Genomic DNA, 22,240 nt, shown 5'->3' with positions numbered 1-22,240 from the left:
GGATCTGTGCTCGAGTCCCTTCACCAGCCCAGTTGCTTCCTTTGGACCTGCTCCTCAATCTCCTTCCTGAGCTGAGGGGCCCAGAACTGGACACAGGACTCAAGCTGTGGCCTCACCAGGGCTGAGCACAGGGGCAGAAAAAAAATTTCTGGAAAACAAAGCTTTTGTGTGCACTGAGCAGCTTCAGAGATGCAAGGTTTAGCTGAGCCCTTTGCTCAGCTGCTGGAAGTAAATGGAAGTCATGTGCTGACAAAAGCATTGCCTGGTTTGCTGATTCCCCTCATTTTTTAGAAGTATTATTTCTTTGTGTTACTGCAGTTTCTAGGGTTTTAATGAAATCTTCTCAAAACAAACATCTTCCTCTTGAACAGATGATGCTGCAACCCTCTTTCCCAGCCTGATCCTCAATCCCAGGATGCTTTGAAAAGCACTGGTTTCTTCCTGCTTTCCTCTCCCACCCCAAGGAAGTTATGCTCCAATTGCTTAACCTAATTTTTCAGCTTCTCAGCCTCATTTAACCTTCTGTGGTGAGAAGCAGCCCATGTACTCTAAACATCTTTGTTTTTCACCATTCCTTCTCTGTTCAAGCCAGCTGCAGAGCATCAAGAGAGGAGATATTGAATGGCTTTGGATCAGTCCACCTAGTTTTCAGTAGGCAACTCAAGTGCTTTGTCTTCAGTATCTCAAACAGCATTTTTGTGTGGGGAGAAGAGCAGGGAATCACTGCCCATGGAGGAGCCAAGGTGTTTGCCACATTTGCTGGTGGAGGATGGTTGTTTGTTAGCTGCCCTGCTCATTCAGACATCTCTCCTGAAAGATCTCATCTGGAGCTCCTCAGCCTCCTCTTTTTATATATATATCTGTATTTATACTTATATTTATATAGAGAGAGTGCCTGTCACCATATTGATAAACATTCTTTGGAACCACTCTGACTGCAGAGGTAAGAACAGGAGTCAGCCTGTTAGTACTTCTGTTTCCAACCAATTTAAAAATGAAAATAATAAAGCCACCAGACCTTGCTGCCAGCCTGCCTGGCTGGTGTTTAGTACTGCTACTCCATCAGGCTTGGAGGGAAACCTCTTGTGAATGGCCTCATCATGCTTGGTCCTGTCTTGTCACTTTATGACCCTCCATGACCCCAACTTTTGGGGCATCACACATACCCAGCCTGAGAGGTTCCCTGCAGGTCTGGAAGGCAGATTCATGGGGCTGTTTTTTTGAGCATCATAGACTTTGGGTCACTGCTCCCCAGAGCACCTCTCTTGGTTGCTCTCTTGCTCTGTTCATATGGGAATGGTTCATGGTGGGTTTGTCCTTGCAAGGCCATGGATATTGCCCTGATAACCACATCTCATGGCATGGGGCTTCCTCAGCACCCTCTTCCCTTTGCTGAGAGGGTTGCACAGAGCATGGGCAGTACCCCAGAGCTGGTGGCACAGCTTGCTGCTACATCTGCCCTGCACAGAGAGTCTTGGGTTGTATGGCTGCTGCTCCCAGCCAGTCCCACAGAGACCAGAGTAATCCATCTGCTGATAGATCGTGATAGAATTCCTGTAGGAATACCTGTCTGAGGGAACAGGGGCTTCCCAGCAAGCTGGCTGAAAGGATGGCCCAGGGACTGGCACTGGTTTCTTGTTTGGGGATTGCAAAGAGCATCACCTAATAGCAGAGGATGCTGGAAAGTGTGGGGCAGGCTTAAGCACAGTGAGGGGGAGTGGGAAAGGGGCTCAGTTCTGGATCAGAACAGAGCCAGGTGAGGGCAGAGAAGGGTGTACAGGAAGGTTGTATCATAGTGCTGGGAAAAAGAGCTGACAAGGAGGAGGAGTCAGGTGGGAGATAAATGAGGAAGGCAGACAGCAGGACAGGAACCCTTGCACTGGGCATCCTGTGTGGATGAGATTCCCTTGCTCATAATATGTTTGAAGTATCTTTATCTGATCAGCACTGGGTCTCCAGGCAGGAGATATGAGAGCCCTTCAGGGATGCAATCCCTCTGTCCTCCAGGGCTGGGCTTCCAGAGTCCTCTCATCTCCCAAGCCATGTAAATGAAATTTTACTCACAGTGAATGCTAGGGATGCCATTCAATCTCCTTTCAGAGAATTATTAATTTCATAATACTATAAAAATAATTTAATTCTAATAATGGGCAGAAGCAGGCCTGGACTCCATCTTTTTTGGAGTTGCAAGCACAATAGCATGGAAAACTTCCATAGGCAGAGTATCTGGATTGGAAAATGCCACTGGAGAGTTAGGGAAGCAAAATACCTGGAGTCTTTGATTGGTATTTAAAGTCACATCTGATGCTTAGATTTCAAATCCTGGGAGGGGGTGGGGGAAGCTTTCCTTTAAATTCTTTTTCTGCAAGAAAAAAGAGCCCCCCAAAAAAACCCCCACCAAGCAAAATGCACTAAACAAAAACCATGGGTGGGACAAAGGGGTAGATATTTATTACCCTGAGGATCAAGAAATCATAAGACATCTGTTCTGTGTTTAAATTCGTATTGTTATACAAACTCCACCTCTAGCTGTGCAGCTTCTGGAGGGACAAGTTGGTACAGAGTGATCCTGAAAAGATGAGAGAGATTCCTGGAGGAGAGATTTACATTGCGTATCATCTTATCACCAGTCTGTCCCTCTTGCTGCTTTTTTTTTTTTTTTTTTCCCTGCACAGCAAAAGAGATGATTAAAGAGCCAGGGATTTAATTACAGCCAGGTATGCCTAGGGGGAAAACCCACTCTGTGAAAGGACCTTGCAACAACAAACAGAAAGTTCTCAGTTTCCTGGCTTTGAAGGACTTAAATCTGTGGAGGGGGCAGGTTGGAGGGGGAAAGAAAGGATTAGGCTGGAGTTTGCAAAACACAGAATCCTCTTCCCCCTTCTCAGCAAAGTGCTGCCTTCAGCAGTTTGGTCCTCCTCATCAGCTTCCCTTCCAGTCCCACCACCCTCCTGCTCCTCTGCAAAGACCTGAACTACTCCTCTAGGACTTTTTGGCAGTAAAACACCTCCCTTTGCCCCCACCCAAGCTTTTGCACCACTTTGAAAAGTGGTTGAAAAGCCCCTGGGATTGGTGTTGCCCCCTGTGGTCTCCCAGCACTGGGCTCACCCTGGGAACTGCCAGCCAGGCACCATTTCAAAGGCAAGAGATACAGGTCCAGTGTGTGGGAGGCTGCCTCTGATGTGAATCATGTTATTTGGGCTAAGGATGGGGCCCTGCATCTTCTCTGCTTGGCTGTGCTACTGCTTATCTGGCCTGCTCCCCAACCTGCTCATGGCTTTTCATTTCCAGGCTCATGGGTGGAAGGGAATTAATTCTGTTGCTGGGCTCTGTCAGGCTTTCAAGTGGTGCTGGTGGAAGATTCTGTAGAACAGAGGACCAGGTGCATACCTGCACAGCTCCTCTGAACCTTCTGAATTTACCTGCTCCATAAAGGCTGCTGTTTGCCATCCAAAATGAACACCTTCAGCCTTCAAATGGCCAATATCTGCTCCATCTTGCAAGGGATTTCTGAAATTTGCCAGTGAGTTTAAGAAGAAAACAGGCAATTGGCTCCTCTGAGCAAATGGGAGCTGCAGCTTGCCCAGGAGTCAAATCCAGAGATAGAGGTAGAGAGGATTTTTTGGCATGATCAGCTGAACTAGTGGAACAAACCCCCAGTTTGGGAGATCCAGCATAGCAACATGGAGAGATTTGGCTGTTCCTGTGCATTTATTGGGAGACTTATTTGCCTTTAAAGAAGGAGAGGGGGGGAGGAAAGGAGAAAAAAGATGAGTTGTTTTTTCCTGACATGTGTACACAGCCAGGGGCAGTGCCTGTTATTTCACTTGCAAACAATTTCCTCTCTCTTTTGTTTATTGATGACAGAAGGCATTCCAGCCAGGTACACTGGCTCTTTCCCGACTTCAAAGGAGGTCAGGTTACAAAGGCAAGCACCATCCAGGCAAAATGAAATGCAGGAGTCACAAAAAAAAAAAAAAAAAAAAAAATTCGAAGTCAAGCTCAAGTGGAGGTTGTGTGCAAGAGAAAAGCCCAGACCACCACAGCAGGGATAAAAATTGGGATAAATCCCATCGCTGCCTCTTTGGTGCCATCAGGGCTTATCCATGGGAATGGTGACATCCAAATCATCCAGGGTGTCCTTGCAGTCCCCTTGCAATGGCAGCTGACATCCAAAACCTTACATGGGCGACTGCACACAAACCACATTTTGCTTCCTTCTTCCCAAAGGTGCCTGTGCAGCTGCTCATGCAAACCAGGGGATTGTGCATCCAGGGAAAACTGCAGGCTGGAAGTAATGGGATTTCAGGGCTAAATTCAGACTGGAAGTGAGGCCAAATCTTCCAGCAACTGGAAACATTATCCTGTGCATAAATCAAGGTGTTTGATAGTGTCCAAAATAAAGATGATGGGCCTTGCCTGTCTAGGGCTCATGGCTAGATTGGGGATGACTTGGAGATGATTAAGTTGTGCCAGGGGAGGTTTAGGTTGGAGATTAGAAAGAATTTCTTTCTGGAGAGGGTGATCAGGCATTGGAATGTGCTGCCCAGGGAAGTAGTGGATTCTGTGTGTCTGGAGATATTTCCAAAGAGCCTGGATGTGGCACTGAGTGCCATGGGCTGGGAACTGCAGTGGTAGTGAATCAAGGGTTGGACTTGATGATCTCTGAGGTCCCTTCCAACCCAGTCGATTCTGTGATTCTATGATGACAATGCTGGAGAGGGAGTCCAGCAGCCCAAATAACCAGGCTGCAGGCTTTATAACCCAAAGATGGCTGCTCAGCTCTGAAGGGACAGCAGGTGACCTGAGCTGACACTTCTCCTTGGAAAAAAAAGTCCTGTTGCCAAGTTGGGTGGTTCAGCACTGGCATTTTACCTCTGCTTGTGTTGCTGCAGCCCAAGGGATGGAAAAGCCATCAGAATGCCAAGCTTGGCAGGAGAACTGTCCCCCAGGGACACCTCTCTCTGTGGACAACCCTGGAGACCTCTGCTGATCCCCAGGTCTTGTCACCTGCAGTGGTGCTGTGTCCCCATGTTCCCAGCTGATGACAGAGCCTTTTTGGGCAGTCAGATGGGACTTTGGGACATTGCTGATGCTCTACCCCAGTGACTCAAGGAAGGGCAGGGAGCAGGCTGCACCTGCAGAATGTCTCCTGATTAAAGGTGCTGTTCAAGTCCAGGCAAATCGAGGAGCATTTCCTTTCCTTTGGTGGCTCAGCAGAGCCAAAGTGGGGCTGGGGTGATGCCATCTCTGAGTCAGGCCATGCCCTGTGACACGGCTCAGCCCCCAGCCCCTGTGACTCAGCACGGCCCTGGCCGGGATGGGACTGGGAAGTTGCAAAAGGTTAATGATGATTCTTCTTTTTAGGAGTGCTCAGCTTAATGAAGCCTTACTCAGCACCTCCTCCACCCACCCCCTGAGTAGGAGCTGCCAGGGCTGGTATCAGCCTTCTCCTGTGTCCGCAGAGGAACTTTCAGCCAGGATGACTCAGGTCACCCCACGCGTTGCCAGAGCATCAGAGAATCGTGTTAGGGGCTGGAAGGGACCTCCAGAGATCCTCTAGTCCAACCCCCTGCCAAAAAGAGGGGCACCCAGGGCAAGCCACCCAGGAACACATCCAGGGGGGTTTAGTCCTGAAGAGAAGGAGACTCCAAAACATCCCTGGGCAGCCTGGTCCAGTGCTCCCTCACCCTCAGGGGAAAGAAGTTTCTCCTCTTGTTGAGCTGGAATTTCCTGTGGCCTAGTTTAAAGCCATTATTCCTTGTCCTATTACTGGGCACCACTGAAAAGAGATTGGCTTCATCCTCTTGACACCCACCCCTCAGATATTTATAGACATTGGTAAGATCCCCTCTCAGCCTTCTTTTCTCTCTGCATGGTTCACCAGTGTCCCTGAGGCCACCCAGAGGGTGATACAACCCTGAATCTCAGGAAATTGGAATTAGAAACCTGGTGGGAAAACTCCCTTCCCAGGTTTGGTTTTTTTATTTTCAGTTTCTCAGCTTTAACTCTGCTATGGAAAAACTTAGGCAAAGGGAGACTATATTTTTTTTTTTTTCTTTTAAATCTGACTTTTCCCAAGGGTTATTCCCTTTTTTTTTTTTTTTTTTTCCCCACATTCTTGGCCAGGTCCTGGCTTCTCTTGTTGTTCCACAGGGTTGGAATTTGCCTTCACTAAGTGCTGGGTTACACTGAACACCTTCACTCCAACACTTTTCTTGGGGAAGTTTCTTTGATTTTCATAATTGCATAGGGGGATCTGTGCCACCATCACCTGGCAGCTGGACATGTGTGAGCAAAGCTCTCAAGCTCTGCCTGGGGGTGAGGTTAGGGACAAAAAGGAGGCAGGAAAAGCAGTTACTGGGAACTGAAGTGTCCACTTGGTGAGATGTGCCCTTATGTCAGGAATTACTTGTGCTCTGAAGCAAAGTGAAAAGTCAATTTTTTGATGTTTTCCACTGAGCTGTAACTTGTATAGGAAATATATTAAATATGCAGCTATTCTTCTTGATGCCAACTTTATTTTCACTCTATTGCTGTTTGCTATTTACTTTTTTCCTTTTATTTTAATAATTAAATTCCTTTTTCTGGACTGCTTGCCACAGTGCAGTGTTTCTTTTCTTTTTAATAACTTTCTTATCCACTGTGCACTCTTTTTCTTTCAGCTGAGCTTGGACTTCAGCTTTAGGACAAACTCAGCAAGGTTAAGCATGCTGTAGCATCCTTCCAGGTACAAGCAGAGAACCAAGGTTTTCTCCAGGATTGGCTGCCATTGAAATTGAAGCCATTCTGCCAAACAAAGAATTTTTGTTCTGAAAAGTCCTGGAGAAGCTAAATGCTTCCTGGGACTGAAATTTTATTGGTCTTCCTTCCCTTCCCCTCTCAGTTTTTATTTAAGATGTGTAAAATCATCCCTCACGTCTGCACATACTGCTGGGCCTGGGTATTAGCATCTCTGTCATGCTTGATTTCTGACTGAAAAAGCTGAACCACCCAATTTGTATATTTACAGTTGAAAATAATGGCAAGAGGAGGTACAGGAAAAGAGGTATTTTCCTCCTCTGCATATGAATTTACAGCTTATGAAAGGACTTGTCAAGAGTTAAGACCGTTGAGCAAAACAATTGCATTTCAGAAAAATGACATGAGTTAGAAAAATTCATTTGTATCTCCACAGGTCTTTAAGAAGTTTCCATCACTGCTGGTGAGTAGGCAGTGATGGTAACCTCAGGTGAACTTCCCAAGTGAAGATTTTCAGCTTACAGGGTAGCTCTGTGCCAAGGATGAAAAATTCTCAAAATAATGGACTGTGCCTTTCAGCCCTTCCCTGTAGCAATGAGAGCTACAAAAAAAAAAAAAAATCAGAGGAATAATCCATTTTTCTGACTTCTATTTGCTTAACAGTGCTTGTCTGCTTCTTTCCCAGGTTGTCCAGGGTCTGGTTGTTGGAAAACTCACTACTCACTTCACAGAGAGGACCCTGCTCAGGCTCAGTGTCTTCGTCTTCGCCGGCGTTGGCCTGGCCATGGTAAGACTCAGAGTCAAATCATCCATGGTGCCTTTTAATAAATGCAGTGGCACAAGGTCTGTGAGACCTGGCTGCAAGCTCTGCCACTTGAAATGCCACCACCAGAGTTGCTGGGTGGTCCTGAGGAGGAGAATGAGGTCTCCTGAGCAAGTTCTGTGCAAACAGAACCATCCTCAGCGTAAGCCCTGCGCCAAATAACGATAAAGAACCACGTGAGTAATAGTTATGGGGATGTAAAAAAGGAATTAATCTTACACAGAAACTTGTAAAGTCCCTCCTGAGTCACTGGATTTGCATAGAAATCGTGCCCTTAGTCTTGTCAGTGACTGCATTTCCTGAACTACCCAGAAAGTAAATGAAGATTACGGAGAGGGGAATCGCTGGCTGTACGGTGCCGTGAGGCACTGGAGCTTGGGTGTGCTTCTGCTGGGGCTTTGGTTTTGCCTCATGTCCCCAAGCTGAGAGGATGTGGGGAAGGAGGTAACAAGGCTCTAATTTGCTTCCTCTGTTTTGGGCTGAGTGGTGTTGCCTGCTGGTGGTTGTGGCTGCATGGACAGCAGTCGGTGCCAGTCCCAAATGGTAACTGGAGAACTGGGGTGATGTAGGCAGCTCTGTCAGGGATCAGGTTTGCTCAGATCAGCTCCACTTGGAGAACCAATAGCTATGCCCAAAGATTGGGGATGGAAGAAGGGTGTGCACCAATCCCCAGCAGCAACACGGGCCCAAAGCTGTGTCAAGCTTTCAGTGTTCCCTGCAGGATTTGGCCTCCAGCCTTTCTGCTGGGGCACTGGTGCTCCTGCCAGTAGAATCCTTGGTGTTCCCTTAACTGTGCCTTGGGGAGGTCAGGGCCAAATCCTGGAGGGTATTGAGAATCATGGTTCCCAGATACACAGCCAAGATAAGGCACCTGCACACCTTTGCTAATCTGAGGCTAAATTGTATGTCTGAGATGATGCTGGGAAGGGAGGATGGACATAGAGGAAGAGTTGGTTCTGCAGATGGAGCATTGTCCCCCTCTCTGGGGTTTTGGGGCTCACAGAGATGTTGCAGGGTGATGGGATGCTCAAGAAAGGCTGAGCACCTGACTGGTGTCCTGCCTTAGGGTGGGACATCCAGGAAGGGCTTTGAAGGGCTCACCATTTCTTTCTGGAGCAATTGGGCAGGAGCAATTTGGTGAGGCTAAGCTGGACCCAGCCTGGTTGAAGCACATCCTACCAGGAGCAGGATAAGGTACTGCTGGGATTGGGTGCCCATACCAAAGCCTGACCCTGTGGAGATCAGGCAGAGAGGTAACATGGAGTAAATGGCTTTTGTGCACTGAGGTCTCACTGAAAGGGAAAGCTGGATGGAGCTTCAGGGAGGAGATAAAGCCTGAACAGCAGTGGAGGGACACATGGGGCAGCACAGCCTGCAGTGGCTGATGCACAGTGTGGGGAGGCTGCATTGGCTCTGTGTGTGTGTGGGGGGGGATGGAGGAGGGTGGATCAAGAAGGGAAATCATTTTAGAATTGTCAATTACAGCAAGCCTGGAGGGCTCTGGGCATCCTGACAGCACAAGCCCTCAGGGGCAAGGGTCAGCAGTGACTTCCCATGAGAACTATTCCCAGGCAGAGGCAGCTGGGGTCCTCTTCACTGGGGATGCCTTATTAAAAAGTGTTCTGTGAGAGGGGCTGCTGAGCAAACATCCCTTTCTGGGGTGGCTTTTGCTCTTGGTGGGGATGAGGGCTGTCAGAGCAGCAGACCCCAAATGCAGAGATTAATGCATGAGGCTTTTAATCCTGCACAGCCATCCGTGGGGGAGTCTGCTGCCCACTGTCCCCTTCCTGCATCCCCCCTCCAAAGGAAGCAGATCCCTCCCCAGACAGTGCAAGCAGGGGTTAAGAGACGCTCTGAAACCTGTCTGCATGTTGCTGGGAGGGAGGGCTGAAGTGCTTTAGGAAAGGGAGCCCCAGCAGCAGACAGACAGACAGACAGACAGCAGTACAGCTGGGAAGAGGTTGCAGGATGTTCCCAGCAGCTGGGGAAGGGAAGAGGTGGGCTGGGAGCTCAGCAGTAACACCTGGAAAAGGAAAAGAGGGGAGATATGGCTTCTGATCTGCAGATGCAAGATGAGAAGACGTGGGCAGGGTGTGGGAGGGCTTGGCGGCTGCGATGGGGAAGTTTTTCCCTTTGTCTGAAGGCACAGCTGGGCCTCCTCCTGCCTCCCCCCTGCCTTTCCCAGGCGTTGAGTTTCTGAGCCTGTCTGCTGAAACTCCTGGGTCTGCCTTCTCTCACCTAACAACTGCTTTCAGATCTGTTCTGGTCCAAAAGACTGCTGCTTGCCCAGCAGGTGAGGAGTAGCAGAAGCCAAGCTCTGTCTGGCTCAGTCCTTTCCAAGTCCTAGGGGAGCAAGAAGCCATTCCCCTTGCTTTTCCAGGAGGCACACAGGTGGCTCAGCTCTTTTCTGCCCATCAGGGAATTTGTACAAGGCAGGGGAGGGTTAAAACTCTTTTTTTTTCCTATGAGGTCTGTAATGTTGTCCTGCAATGACATTTGCCCTAGCAAGTAATTATTCTCCCTCTGTCTGAATGTTTATGTACCAGATACCTGTTCTTCTGTCTTTGTTCTCCGGTTCCTTAATCAGAAGTACCTAGATCTTAACCAAAATGTAGGCAAAGAGCCCCTCCGAGGAGAGAAACCTGGCCATGTGTGAGTCTAGAGGGAAACCAGGAACAAACCTCAGTATTTCCAAGTCATTACTGTGCAATGGCTCTGGGCTTCTCCATCTTCTGTAGCCGAGAGGCAGGAACCAGATCTTAGGAGACAAAACTCCAGAGAAAGAAACTTCTGGCTTAACCAGTGTCAGGGATGTTTTCCAGCCACAATAACACCCCCTGAGATGCGAGTGAGGGCAGAAGACTTGCAAGAAAGGGGGAATTTCCTTTCCATGCCCCAGAGAAATCCGTTCATTTGACCAGCAGGGCTGGGGAATGAGCTGAGAGCCGCTTGAGCCCCACGGCTTGGGGAGCTCCACTGCTTTTGTTTCAGTCTTAAACAGCTGGAGGGATGTCTCCACTAAGAATATGTGCAATAACAGAATCATTACTCTCCCTAATTATGCTCGCTAATGTGCACTTATGGCCAGGAGACGTATTCCAGATTACTGAATTTGGTGAATTTATTAGCAAGGAAGCAGCAGAACAGGATTAGAAATCCCAGAGGTACGGTGTTACATAATGCACCACGCTCATTTATTTTGGCAAACTCAGTTTAGTTTTAATTACTTATGGTAATGAACCGAAATGCCTTCTCTGGGCTGTTTTGTATAAGTAATGGAGGCTTCCTGAAGTACACCACATGCATCTGCTCTTCCACGTTTCCTCAGGAGTTGGACAGGAGACAGAAGACTTAGGGGGGGGAGGAAGCGGGGACATCACTAATTCCCAGACACTAAAAATACCCACAGCAGTTCTGGGGAAACGTGCTGCCAGATTGGAGGGTATCACTTGCTACTCGCACTGCATTCTTGGAATAATTTGCTGCAGAAAAACACTGAGCTGTGAGAGACCCTGCAACAGCCCAAGCCGTGCCATGGGGTATCACTTGTGGCTCTTACAATTTACCTAAGTCATGGGTTTGGCTTGTAATGTCTTTCTAGGTTGTTTCTTGCCACAAAGCCACTGCTTATGCTCTCTAATGATCCGTGGTCCATTTTTTTCCTGTCCCTTAGGCCCTGATGAGGACCGTGTGGCACTACTGCATCATTGCAGTGCCTCTGGTGTTTGCCTTCAGCCTGCTGGGCACCATCACTGACAGCATCCTCACCAAGGCTGTTCCCTCCTCTGACACTGGTAAGACTCATCCGTAAAGACCAGGATGGTCTCTTCTCAGCTTTGTGTCCATCAGGGGCTTCCCAGCTCATGCCACTGTTGTCAAGCACAGGGACACATTCACGGCAAATCCCAATTCCCCACCAAATCTGTCTTGGCAGTGGATGCCAGCAGAGTGGATGAACAGGGACCAGAGGAGCTTAAACAACACAGAGCAAACACCCTGTCACCCAGTGCATCCAGCTGACACCCACAGTGCCAAGTGCAGTAAGGAATGCCTCTCCCAAAGTCTCCTTGCCATGTGAACCCAAAATCTGTTCAAGAAAAAAAATAATAGCAAGCTGCTTTTCCTCCCTGCGGGTGACTCAGGGGACTGCCATTCACATCTTTTAACTTAGGGTAATCAAGAAGGTATTCTGGAGAGTAATTTGGAAACATGTTTTGCCTGATGCTGTAATTGCCCCTTACATTTGTCCAGCTCTCAGTTAATAGAGTTACTGTATTTCTCTGTACAAGGGGGCTGGAAGGCAGTGCTAGACACACAGATCTTGATATCTGGGGTTTTTTTCTTCTGGTGACAAAAGAAATATATCTCCATTACTGTCATGGGAGCCTTGCTGAGTTTGTGCCATGATGGAGCTGGGTTAACCCAGTTTGGTGTCTTTTGTTCAAGTTCTAGCAGGGTTTTGTGCCCCAGGCCACATTCACCAAGTACCTGAGAGTTTCTCTGCTCCAGCTGCTCTTAGATGCCAGCATGCACCCTTCCTTAGCAGCCCTGTCAAAGAAACTTCTGCAGAGACCTTACCAAGAATGGGAGTTACAGTTTGCAGAGCCCATAAGTGAAGTTTACAAAGCATTTTTGAGATGCTTCTAGATAAGGAGCTTTTCTAAATGCCACTTCAATAGTTCATTTGTAGAGCTGACCACCATATCTCCTACAAATGTTGGCAGCCTGTGATTTCCAAGTGATCTCCCACCTGGGAGGACCACTCAGTTCCTGAAGAGATGAGGACTTGGTATGTCCCAGCCCCTGTGCTCAGATGGGGAGAAAATCTGCTGTTTCATGAGTTGGAGCAATGTTCATAGAAGGAGGGAGAGCCAGGGGGAAGGGCACCAAGCAGCTTTGGGACATACAGCCAAGCTGGAATTTTTCCAGGCTCTCCTCAAAGGGGCTTTGTGAGAAAAACTGGAGCATTGCTTGGCTTTTAAAGCCTGGAGGGAAGCTTCTGTCAGAGAGGAAAATGGGTTTCCTTGCCTCACCCTGCTCCCTGCTTGCGTATGTTGCTGCTCAGCCTGCACTGCAGCAGGATGGATGGGCAGGATGGGGGCATCCTCGAGGCCAACACAGATGCTCAGGAGGAGTCATGGGACACAGAACCACAGAATCAAAGAGTGGCTTAAGTTGGAAGGGACCTTAGAGATCATCTACTCCCACCTCTCTGCCATGGGAGGAAAGCTTGCAGCCAGGCAGGGCTGGGCACATTGAACCCCCCCATGAACCCTTCATCGAGACAAGGTTGCTCAAGGAGAGCCATGGACTATCTGGAGCTTTCCCTTGCCTGTCCATCCTGAGCTGATGCCATGCCAAGTGCTAGTATAAATTTTTGACTTATTGTGGGCTCAAAACCAGGTGTGCCAAGGAGGGAAGCTGCTGGCACGGAGCATCGTGGGGCTGAGGGGGAAACCTCCTTCCCACCGGTGCCCTTTCAGCCCCTGCATCCTCCTTGCAACGTTTCTGAGTAAAGTAAGGATCTGATGGTTTTGTGCATGTTTTGAACAGAGGCAGGCAGGGGCCGGGGTGCAGGCAGGAATGCCTGACACAGCAGAGCTGCCTCCCAGCCAGCTGCCTGTCCCCAGCAGCTGCGGCACTGCCTGCGTGGGTGTCTGCCCGAGAAACGCAGCTGCTCAAATGCTTCCCATCCCTCCGCGGCCGTGGGTGGCACCCGCAAGGGCTGCTCCACCCTGTGCAGCAGCTAAAAGGCTGAGCCCTCCTTCTGTGAGCCCAGGAGCAGCTCTGCAAAGCGAGTGTTTTGTTGGTGTGTTAGAAATCCCCACTTTGCTGGGAATTCTTTAAGGCCAAAGCCACGGCAGGAACCCGAGCGCTGACTTGAACCAACGTTTTGGTACTGCAAGGAAATCACACACTGGGAATTTGCTTTTAGAAATACCACCTTTGGGCCTTGGTGATGTCTTTTCCTGTTGGCTTTGCCAGCCCCGGGGGTCACAGAGCCCAGGAAGGTTTTTCTTTGGGCCAGGGAGAGGCGTTCTGAGCAGCCGGGGGCTGAGCTAAGCTCAGGTGTCCATCTCATTGCAGGTCAGGAAGGGATGGGGTGCTGCAGGAGGATAAGCTGGATGCCCTTGCTAGACACTGAGTCACTTGTCCTTGCCTTTTAAATAGGTATCTCAGAAAGGGAACAATGGAATGTAGGCTGGCACCATCCCTTGCACCCACCATCCTGCTCTCAGGACATTTCCTACCGAGGCTGATGAGTTTGCCACTTGCTCTTTGCTTATGGATGGAAGGGAACAGAGAGGAAATTATTTAATTTGGTTTTCCTTTGATTTTTTTTTTTTCCTCTCCTCATCTTCAAAGGCAGGAAGAGAAAATTCTGCCCCACATGCACGTGCTGATCAGCTGGGAGCAGGAGCTGGTGGGAGAGCAGCCTTGAGCTAAGGGGGACTTGAATTCATACAAATGCTCCTTGTCCAGGGTCCCAGCCCAAGAATGGAGGTCTTGTTTCTGTCCAGAGCTCCCCCCCACCCACCCTTGGAGGAGGGAAGAAGGGAGGGAGGAAGCCCAGCAGAGCCTCCCTGCGTAACGGGCCCACATTTGGTGATTTTATTTGCATGTCAGATGTGAAACCTTTAGGAGGAGAGCTTGCAGCCAGGCAGGGCTGGGCACATTGAATCCCCCCAAACCCCCCAGTTTTGCTTGGGCTTTGCTGGTTTGAAGTCAGGTGCTGGCAGCAATGACCTAATTGTTAAATTAGGCCCTGTGATTGCCCAGGGGCAAGAGGCTGATCTGGGCCAGCACCATCATCTGAGCGTGGCAACAGGATGTGAGCTGGAAAGGAGGGTGAGCCAGGGAGCCCCAGCAGAATGGAGGGTGGGAGGAGGGATGGAGCCACCCAGCTTGGGAAGCTGCCAGCACCCAGCCCAGAAACCTGTGGGAGGAGAGGAGGGGAAGATGGGTGCCCAGGTGGGGTGGGAAAAGGGGGAAAAAAGTTGGGGGGTGGGAGGTAGAAAGCTGAGGGAAGGTTCAGAAAGCAGGATGGCCATGATGAGGAAAGTGAGTGTGTGCATTGGCACAAAGTGACACAGGAGTTTTTCTGCTGATATGGTGACTTCTCCCCACTGAAGGTCTTGACTTCAATGAGATCCATGACATGTGCAGCTTTGAGACAGAGCTAGTGCTGTGCTGCAGAGCTGAGCTTTGGTGTCCCAAAGCTCCAGGGTGTCTGCCACGAGGGCTCTAATTTAAGCCCATTAATAGAAATCACCGTTCTCAGCAACATGTTGGAGAAGTGCAGAGAGCGAGCGAGCTTGGCCTTTTAAGAGGAAGGATTTCTGCTCCAGAAAAAAAAAAAAAAAAAAAAAAAGGAAAGAAAAAAAAAAAAAAAAGCCTCCTCAGTCATAGAAGCCAGTTTGGCAATCGTACATGGTAATTAGTTTAATTCAAATACCTGGCGGGGAAAAAATAATTGCAAAACCTGCCCAGAAAGTTTGGTGGTTGTGGGATGGTTCCCATTGGCAAAGGGTCAAGCTGAGGTCCCACCCAGCTCCTTTGTGTTCCCATGCGCGGGAGGAGCTCTCGGCAGCACTTCCTGGGAGATTTCCCTCTGCACGGCTACGCCCTCGGCTGGGGCTCATTGCACAAGTATTTTAAGCATGCTGATAAAAGCCCAGCAGCCACTGGCCGAGGTTTCACAGACCCCTGGTTGCCTCTTGGAGCTGGGGATCATTTTTCCCCGTGCCTAAAAGAAAATGTTCCCCTTAAAGACTTGACTCGGCTCCACATCTTCTCAGCCATGGGACAGCATCTCCTCATCCTTCCCAGGTGCTGCTGGTCTTGTGCAGTGACACATCCTGATGGAAAACTTATGCCAATGGCCCAAATAATCATACTGATATTTAAAAAACACTTGCAAGCATCTCTGCAGAGAAGAGCAAAGGTTTTTTGCATACTCTGCCAGCTTGCCCTTTCTCCCAGTGTTAGGGGCTGATGGTTTTCTGGTCTGCCAGGTATTTTCTGCTCCCCTGAGCATGACTGCTGTCCTGCACAAAGCTTGAGAGGGCACTGGGTGCAGAGGGGCCAGCTTCACATCCTGGGGGATGTCCTGGCCACCCGTCTGTGCATGGAAAAAACTTGGTCTTTGCCAAACTGGAGGTGCTTCCCCGTCTGCTGGGTTCCTGGTAACAATGCAAATGGGAGAGCTGCTGGAGGGGGAACCAACCCAGCTGGGGGAAGGGCTCCCATTTCCATCCAAATTGAAATATCCGTTCTTTTTGCAAAGGGGGGGTGGTGGTGGAGGATCTCCAAGGGGGTTCAGTCTTTATCTGTGGCTTTATTTATTTATTCTTGAACGTCTAAGCCTCTTGCTCCTGCTAAGCCCTGGAGAGCTGTCTCAATCTGGAGAATAAATAGCAGCTCGTGTAGGACAGGACCCTCTTGAATAATTATGATAGTGGAAGATTTGCTTGGAAGGATCACACATGACCCTAGAAATCATCTCTCCATTCCTAAACCCATGCAGTAGCCACCAGCCCTGCTGAGTGCAATGTTCAGAGGTGTCTCCTGGCATCCCTGGGCTCTGCACAGGCAGCACTGAGCTTGCATTCCCAGCAGCCATGGTCAGTAGAAAGCTGAGCTGGCTCATGGTAGAAACTGGTCCTCATGCCTTCAGGAGTCTTTGGCCTTAACAAATCCTAATTGGACCTCTAGAAATTAACACAAGAGATTATTTGATGTTATTTGCTGCTACCACAGGGGAACACCAGCAGGGATGAAGGGCATCCTTCTTCTCTGGAAGACATGTTCTGGAAGGACATGTTCTCCTCTGCTTTTTCATCCTAAGGCTTGTCCTCCCCCTGATGTCTGAATGTCTCTGCCTTCCCCTCTAGGTACCATGCTTGGGATTTGTGCCTCGGTGCAGCCCTTGACCCGGACAGTGGGCCCGACCATCGGGGGTGTTTTATACAAACAATTTGGAGTTTCTTCCTTTGGCTATTTACAGCTAATTGTCAATATAGGTTTGTTTGTTTACCTCTTAAAGAGTAAAATCCCACTGAGAGAGCTGAAAAGCCAATAATTCCATCGCAAGCCAGCAACCCCCTTACTTTTCCCATAGAAACGAAGTTGTTCTTGTGTTTTATTTTTTATTCCGTAAACGTGAAATAAAACCATTTGAACAATACATTGCCTTTCATCATTTGCAGCTAGAGTAAGACACAGATCAGTTTGTAAAAGCCTTGGAGCAGTGCTGGAGCAGCTGGCATCTGCAGGACCCTGGGAGCTATCATGTTCCACTCCACAGCAGTGACTGTCATTGCAGGCAAGGCAAGATCCTCAGCTGTTTCAGTCAGCATTCCTGCTTGGATTCACCAAAACTAAGGTAATAAGGAGCCAGTCCCTCTTCTCTGGCCTTTCATTTCACACTCCCTGCACTGGTACCAAGGAAAACTGGGGTAAAACACATCAGCCTTTGAGTGTCTCTTTGCGGCATTAAAGGCACCTCTGGCATTCTGCTGCTGGAGGGGAACCGAGGCCAAAAGCTTTTGAACACTCTGGGCAAACATTTGCTACCTCCACAGCTCAGCCCTGCCCCTCCAGGAGCCTGGAGGCAGCACTTTGGCTGCCAGGAGGCTGCAAAGCCCCCCAGAGCTCACTGCAGTGCCAGACTTTCCCTGCTGCTCCCAGAAAACAGGGTCAGCTGTCCTGCCAGCATTTTTTTATTATTATTTCCCCTGTACCATGTCCCTCACAGCCTCCCTCTAATGACACTTTGCAACTTCCTCCAGTACAAAGTCTCCTCCAAGAAGTGCCCTGATATTGGAAGGGCAAATTACCTGATTGGAACCATCAAGTTTGCTCAAGTTGGAGCATTTAGAAGGGTGTACTTTGCCTGCTGAGCTCGTAGTCCTGGCTGCTGGAGCTGACTCAGACACTGCACCATTGCTCTTGAGGAAGCCCAGGTTAGGCAGCCAGAATTGAGCCTCACAAGATAAAACCTCAGTAGTTTTATCAAAACTAAATAGATAAATACATAAAAAGAAATTAGCTGCTTCCTTCCCCAAGCTTCTGGTCCAGGAGCTATCAAAAAAAAAAGAAAAAAAAAGGCCATCTCCATACTTCCCAATTATCCTGAAGAAATTAAGCTAGAGACTGTAGAGGTGGAGGAAGAAGAGAAAGTGAGGAGTTCACCTTCCTTTGTTGTAAAGCTGAGCAATCCCATGAAGTGTCAGAGCTGTGTTGTTCCAAAACCAAAAATCCAGTTTTCTGCCTTAGGACAGCACTAAAGCTACAGGGGCTGGAGGAGGACATGGACATGAGCAAAGAACATTGTATTGTCACAGGGAGTCTTGAGCCTTCTGTGGCCACCATTATTTAACTATGCAGGGAAGCATTTCCAAAGTGGCACTTGCTCAAGTTGTGGCAGGCTTGTCTATTTCCACCACTGACCAGAATTAGACCTCAGCACACTTACCCGGCATGGTTGGGAGACAAGGTCAAACACAAAGGGGTTATCTGGGCTTCCTCAGCCTCCCATTACTGCCCAGTCCAGGGCACAGAAAAGCAGAGCTTGCCCACTCTTTTGAAGCCACTACACCACTGCCCACTCCACAAACATGTCAACAAAAGTTACTGCAGCCCTGAGTATAGTAATAAAAAGTGAACATTTCAAGTAATTTATTTGGAATGGACATATTAATGCAAAAGCAATATTAAGACCAGTAACTGCTGAAAGACATTCATCAAAATAAATACAAATATAGATACTACAAATAATTTAAACTGTGTTTAACACCACCAGTCAGTGTTGAATCTTCCTTGCGTCTCATAAATAGAAGATAATTGTTTGCAAAGCTGTCCCACTCAAAACACGTGAACACTTTGCCAGAAGTCCTTTATGAAAGTCTTTGGTTTTTCTTTAAATGCATCTCAGGCAAAGCTCAGGGCTCTTTGCTCAGCAGCCTCAACGGGCTCGGAGAAAACCAAGCTGCTTCCAGCTCTCTTCTTCGCTTTGCTTCATTGGTACCCTGTCCCATTTCAGTCCAAGACACTTGATCTGGTTTCTCATCCAGTGGTATGCTGTAAAAGCAGCAAGAAAAAGCAGGTTAGTTAAATTATCAAGATGTCGGAGAAAAAAAAAAGTAAATGGATTGGGAGGAGGGCTAAAAGGGCGAGTAAGCGTTCAGCATTTATTCTCGCGGCTATTGTATTTTTAGCAAATTCTATACGGGAAGGACCCCCCAGTGCCATTTGTTCTCTCCTCACCCGACAACCACCCTTCCCGGCGCCCTGCATAAGCCCTGCTCCCGACAGAAATTCCCAGCGCCGCAGCAGGTAAGGGGAGTGAGCCCCGAAACTCTTGGGATGAAGCGGGCGGGCAGCGCGTCCCGGTTTCGGGGTGCGGCCGGAGAGCGGTGGGGGCCGGGGGGTTCCTCCGGTAAATCGGGGGTGAGCGGGGCGAGGGGAGCCCTGCCCGTCTGATTTCCCAAAGAGGGCCGTGAGGCGGAGGGTGAAAAGGGGTAGTGATAAATATTAAAAAAAACATTAAAAATTTAAAAAATATATTAAAGGCCAAGCAGGAGCTTGGTGGGGGCTGTGAAGGGGCTCACCTGGGGCGGGCAGGGGGGGCTTCAGGGCGCCCGGGCCATCCGCCGCTCCTGGGCGCCCGCCGCCTGCTCCATCTCCTGGCGGCTCTTGAAGTCCTGGATGGCCCTCTTGTTCTGGAAGTCGATGAGGGCCATTGTGATGGAGGCGTTCCAGCAGCTCTGATCCGGGCACCGAAAGTCAATCTCCTTGCGGTCTTTGGTGACAATGGTGAAGTAGATGTACTTGCCCGTGCGCTCCACGCAGTCCACCTTGAGGATGGAGCCGAAGCCCAGCTCCTTGCCCTTGGCCCGCTTGTGCCCGTCGGGGAAGAGGCTGAGGCTGTCCTTGGTCAGCACCACCAGCTTCTTCTTCCAGAGCTGGAAAAGGCTGTCGCTCCGCTTCTCCAGCTCGCCCTTGCGGATAATCTCGGCTTGCATCTTCATCCTCCCTCCTCGGCTGCTCCGGCGGCCGCTCCGCTGCTGCTCCGGCGGCCGCTCCGCTGCTGCTCCGGCTGCAGCTCCGGCTCCGACTCCGTCTCGGGCGGCGATGACCGAACCTCGCCGCGTCGGGAACAATTTATTGCAATGAATCAGCGCCGGGCGCCTTCCGGTGCCTCCCCCGGGGAGCCCGGCCCGCCGCCCCCTCGCCGCTCCGCCTCCCGCCCGTCCCCCCGGGGCCGCGCTTCCCGCCCGCTCCGCCCGACGGCGCTGGGTTGTGGGGGTCGGCGGGGGGGACCCCGGAAGCAGGGGGAGGGGGGGAACCTGAGCTGGAGGGCTGGGTGTGGGGAGGTGGGTGTCAGCCACATCTCTGCTGCCGTCGTGGGCAGGGGGGCCGCCGCCATCCCGTCAGGGGACCCCAGTTTCCCCCCTCCTCCCGTCCCTCCCCTGTGTGTTTCCTCTGCCCAGCACGGTGAGGATGGGGCTGCTGGGACATAATGGACCCCGGTCTCGCCCCTTTGAGCACTCCCTGCCACAGTTCTGGTCCACTCTGGGGTGCAGATGAGCCCCAAACCTGTGGTCCTGGGCCCAGGCGTCTCTGCCACATCGGGTCTGTCCCAGCACTGTCTCGGGCACCCCATGGGTTTCTAGTCCAGGCCCTAGCCCCTGGTTGCCCCAAGAGGCTCAGCCATGGCCTGGCAAAGCCTCCGAGTTCCTTTGAGCCCCCACATCCAGCCAGGTCTACACCATCAGCGTGAGCCCTTCCTGCATCCTTTGGGCACCTCACCTCTCCAGTTTTGCATTAACACTGCTCCCTCTTATCTTTTTTGTTGTCCCATGCAATTTATCCCGTTTTCTTCCCCCAGCCCACTCCTTCCTCACAGGGAAGCCACCACAGTTTCTTACAGTCTGGCCAGTGCCCATTGCCATGGGGAGATCAGAAAAGTCTTTGGAAGCTGGAAGTGGTATTTAAGGAGCACGTGCAAGCCTGTTCCTTCCTCTTGCACCCCATTCATCTTGTCACCCTTTTATGATAGTTGACACAGGGCTGATCCAACTTCCTAGCCATTGCCTTGATGCTTGCAGCTGAGGGCAAGGCTGTGTTTAATGAACTTATTCATCCTGCTACCCCAGCAGTATTTGCTTAGCTACATACTTTGTGCTTTGGACTTTGAGCTCTCTTCCCCTCCACGGTTTTTCTTGAATGACCAACACCTCTACAGGTGTTTGCAAGCCAAACCCCAGAGGTAAGTTTACAAAGAGAGGCCTGGCCCCTTTGAAGAGCTTGGCAGCATTCCCAGAGACTTCAGCAGGGTCAGAAGCCCATTCTTGGGAACAAATTAGAGCTACAGCCAAACCCGTTTCCGCTGCAAATCACTCATCAGCTGGAGCATACAGCCCTGCTTTGATAATCCACAGCACATCTGTGGGGAGGGCCAGAACAAAGCAGGGGTCTGTGTGATGCTCTTGGGATGGATTGAAGAGCAGGGGTTGGTTTGGCTGGGTTTCTTGGGATGGGATGGGGACCACTCCTGGAAGACCATGCTGGCCATCAGTGCTGGTGGAACAGGGGAGTGGCCTCAGACCATATGTCCTGGCATGAAAAGCTGCAGACTCGTCCCTGAAAGCCAACATTATAGCTCATTTTTTAGTGTGCTGTAGTCTGTTTTGCACAGCTATGTTTTCTGGACAAATGTTCTGCTCTGTTCTGCTCTGTAAACCAGCAAGTTCCTGCCCAAAAGGCCCCCATAGGAATAAGGGAGCTGGAGCCAGCCAGGAGCAGAGCTGTGTCTTAAGCAAAAATCATTATGGTATTTTAATTTGGCTCTAAAACACAACAGGGAATGCTCTTTGTGCACAGGAAATGGGACACCACTTCAAAAAAGAGCAAAAAAAAAAAAAAAACAAAGCAAGGCAGCAAGTCATGAGCAAGGAACATCTGGAGGAAGGCTCCTGGTGTGGAAAGGCTGCAGGACTTGGCATGTTTGTGCACACCTTGCTTCAAAAGGTCCAGTTAAAAAAAAAAAAAGCAAAAAAAAAACCTGAATTCACTTTTAAATTAAATTCTCATCTGTGGATGCAGGGTCAGCAGTCTGCTTTGGTCTCTGTCTTTCTGCTTTTGCTTTCATCTGGTTGCTTTTTTTTTTTATTCCTTATGAATTTATCCATCATTTTGAAAAATTCAAAGCCTCCCCTCACTGTCACCATAATCAGCTTGTCTTAGCACTGTCTGAGTTTAAACTGATAGAAAAATTGAAAGTTATTAAGGGAAAAAATGAGAGGAAATTGCTCACAGTGTAGATAAAGCGGAGTTTTTACAGACCAGGGACCTTAGTTTCCAGTGCACGTACATAGTAGAAGGGCTCTGCTTTTTTATACAGCATGGACTGGAGCAGATAACCACATAAAAGGAAAATGCAGTGCATTAAAATGCCAGAATTTTAGGTCTCTGGCATTGTGACCCTGAAAAAATGTCATAAGGTGGATTTTAAAGCCTCTTTACCTTTACAGAGCCAGAAAGCAAATGTGACTCTAACTGGACTCCAAGTGGGCAGCCAGGCTGAAGTATGGAACACATCTCAGGAAAGAAAGGAGAGCTTCAAGATGCTCAGAGCAATCTGATCTGGGAAACACAGCAATACTCACAAGC

The 22,240-nt window shown here is 49.5% G+C and overlaps 2 protein-coding genes across 4 annotated transcripts in view; one reads left to right on the top strand and one right to left on the bottom strand.

Annotated features, from left to right (window-relative positions):
- The window catches only part of SLC22A18 (solute carrier family 22 member 18), a 62,561-nt gene extending 45,815 nt beyond the window's left edge, over positions 1-16,746 (top strand). For 2 of the 3 annotated variants that reach the window (XM_030451204.1, XM_008504805.2), the window contains 3 exons: positions 7,427-7,528; positions 11,238-11,358; positions 16,459-16,746. In XM_030451204.1, coding sequence (XP_030307064.1) covers positions 7,427-7,528; positions 11,238-11,358; positions 16,459-16,646 — 411 coding nt within the window. In that variant the 3' untranslated portion in view covers positions 16,647-16,746. The remainder of the gene's footprint in view (positions 1-7,426; positions 7,529-11,237; positions 11,359-16,458) is intronic. The other variant, XM_030451203.1, reaches the window with a different exon arrangement.
- Positions 16,747-18,222: 1,476 nt separating this feature from the next.
- On the bottom strand, positions 18,223-19,777 carry PHLDA2 (pleckstrin homology like domain family A member 2). The gene is made up of 2 exons (XM_030451206.1): positions 19,177-19,777; positions 18,223-18,648 (listed from the first exon to the last, which is right to left on the bottom strand). The coding sequence occupies exon 1, from the start codon at positions 19,594-19,596 to the stop codon at positions 19,198-19,200; it is 399 nt and encodes a 132-aa protein (XP_030307066.1). The 5' UTR covers positions 19,597-19,777; the 3' UTR covers positions 18,223-18,648; positions 19,177-19,197.
- Positions 19,778-22,240: the final 2,463 nt, after the last annotated feature.

The sequence above is a fragment of the Calypte anna genome, chromosome 5 (genome assembly GCF_003957555.1).
Source record: "Calypte anna isolate BGI_N300 chromosome 5, bCalAnn1_v1.p, whole genome shotgun sequence".
In the NCBI taxonomy this organism is placed as follows: Eukaryota; Metazoa; Chordata; class Aves; order Apodiformes; family Trochilidae; genus Calypte; species Calypte anna.
This window is presented reverse-complemented; position numbering and strand designations above follow the sequence as displayed.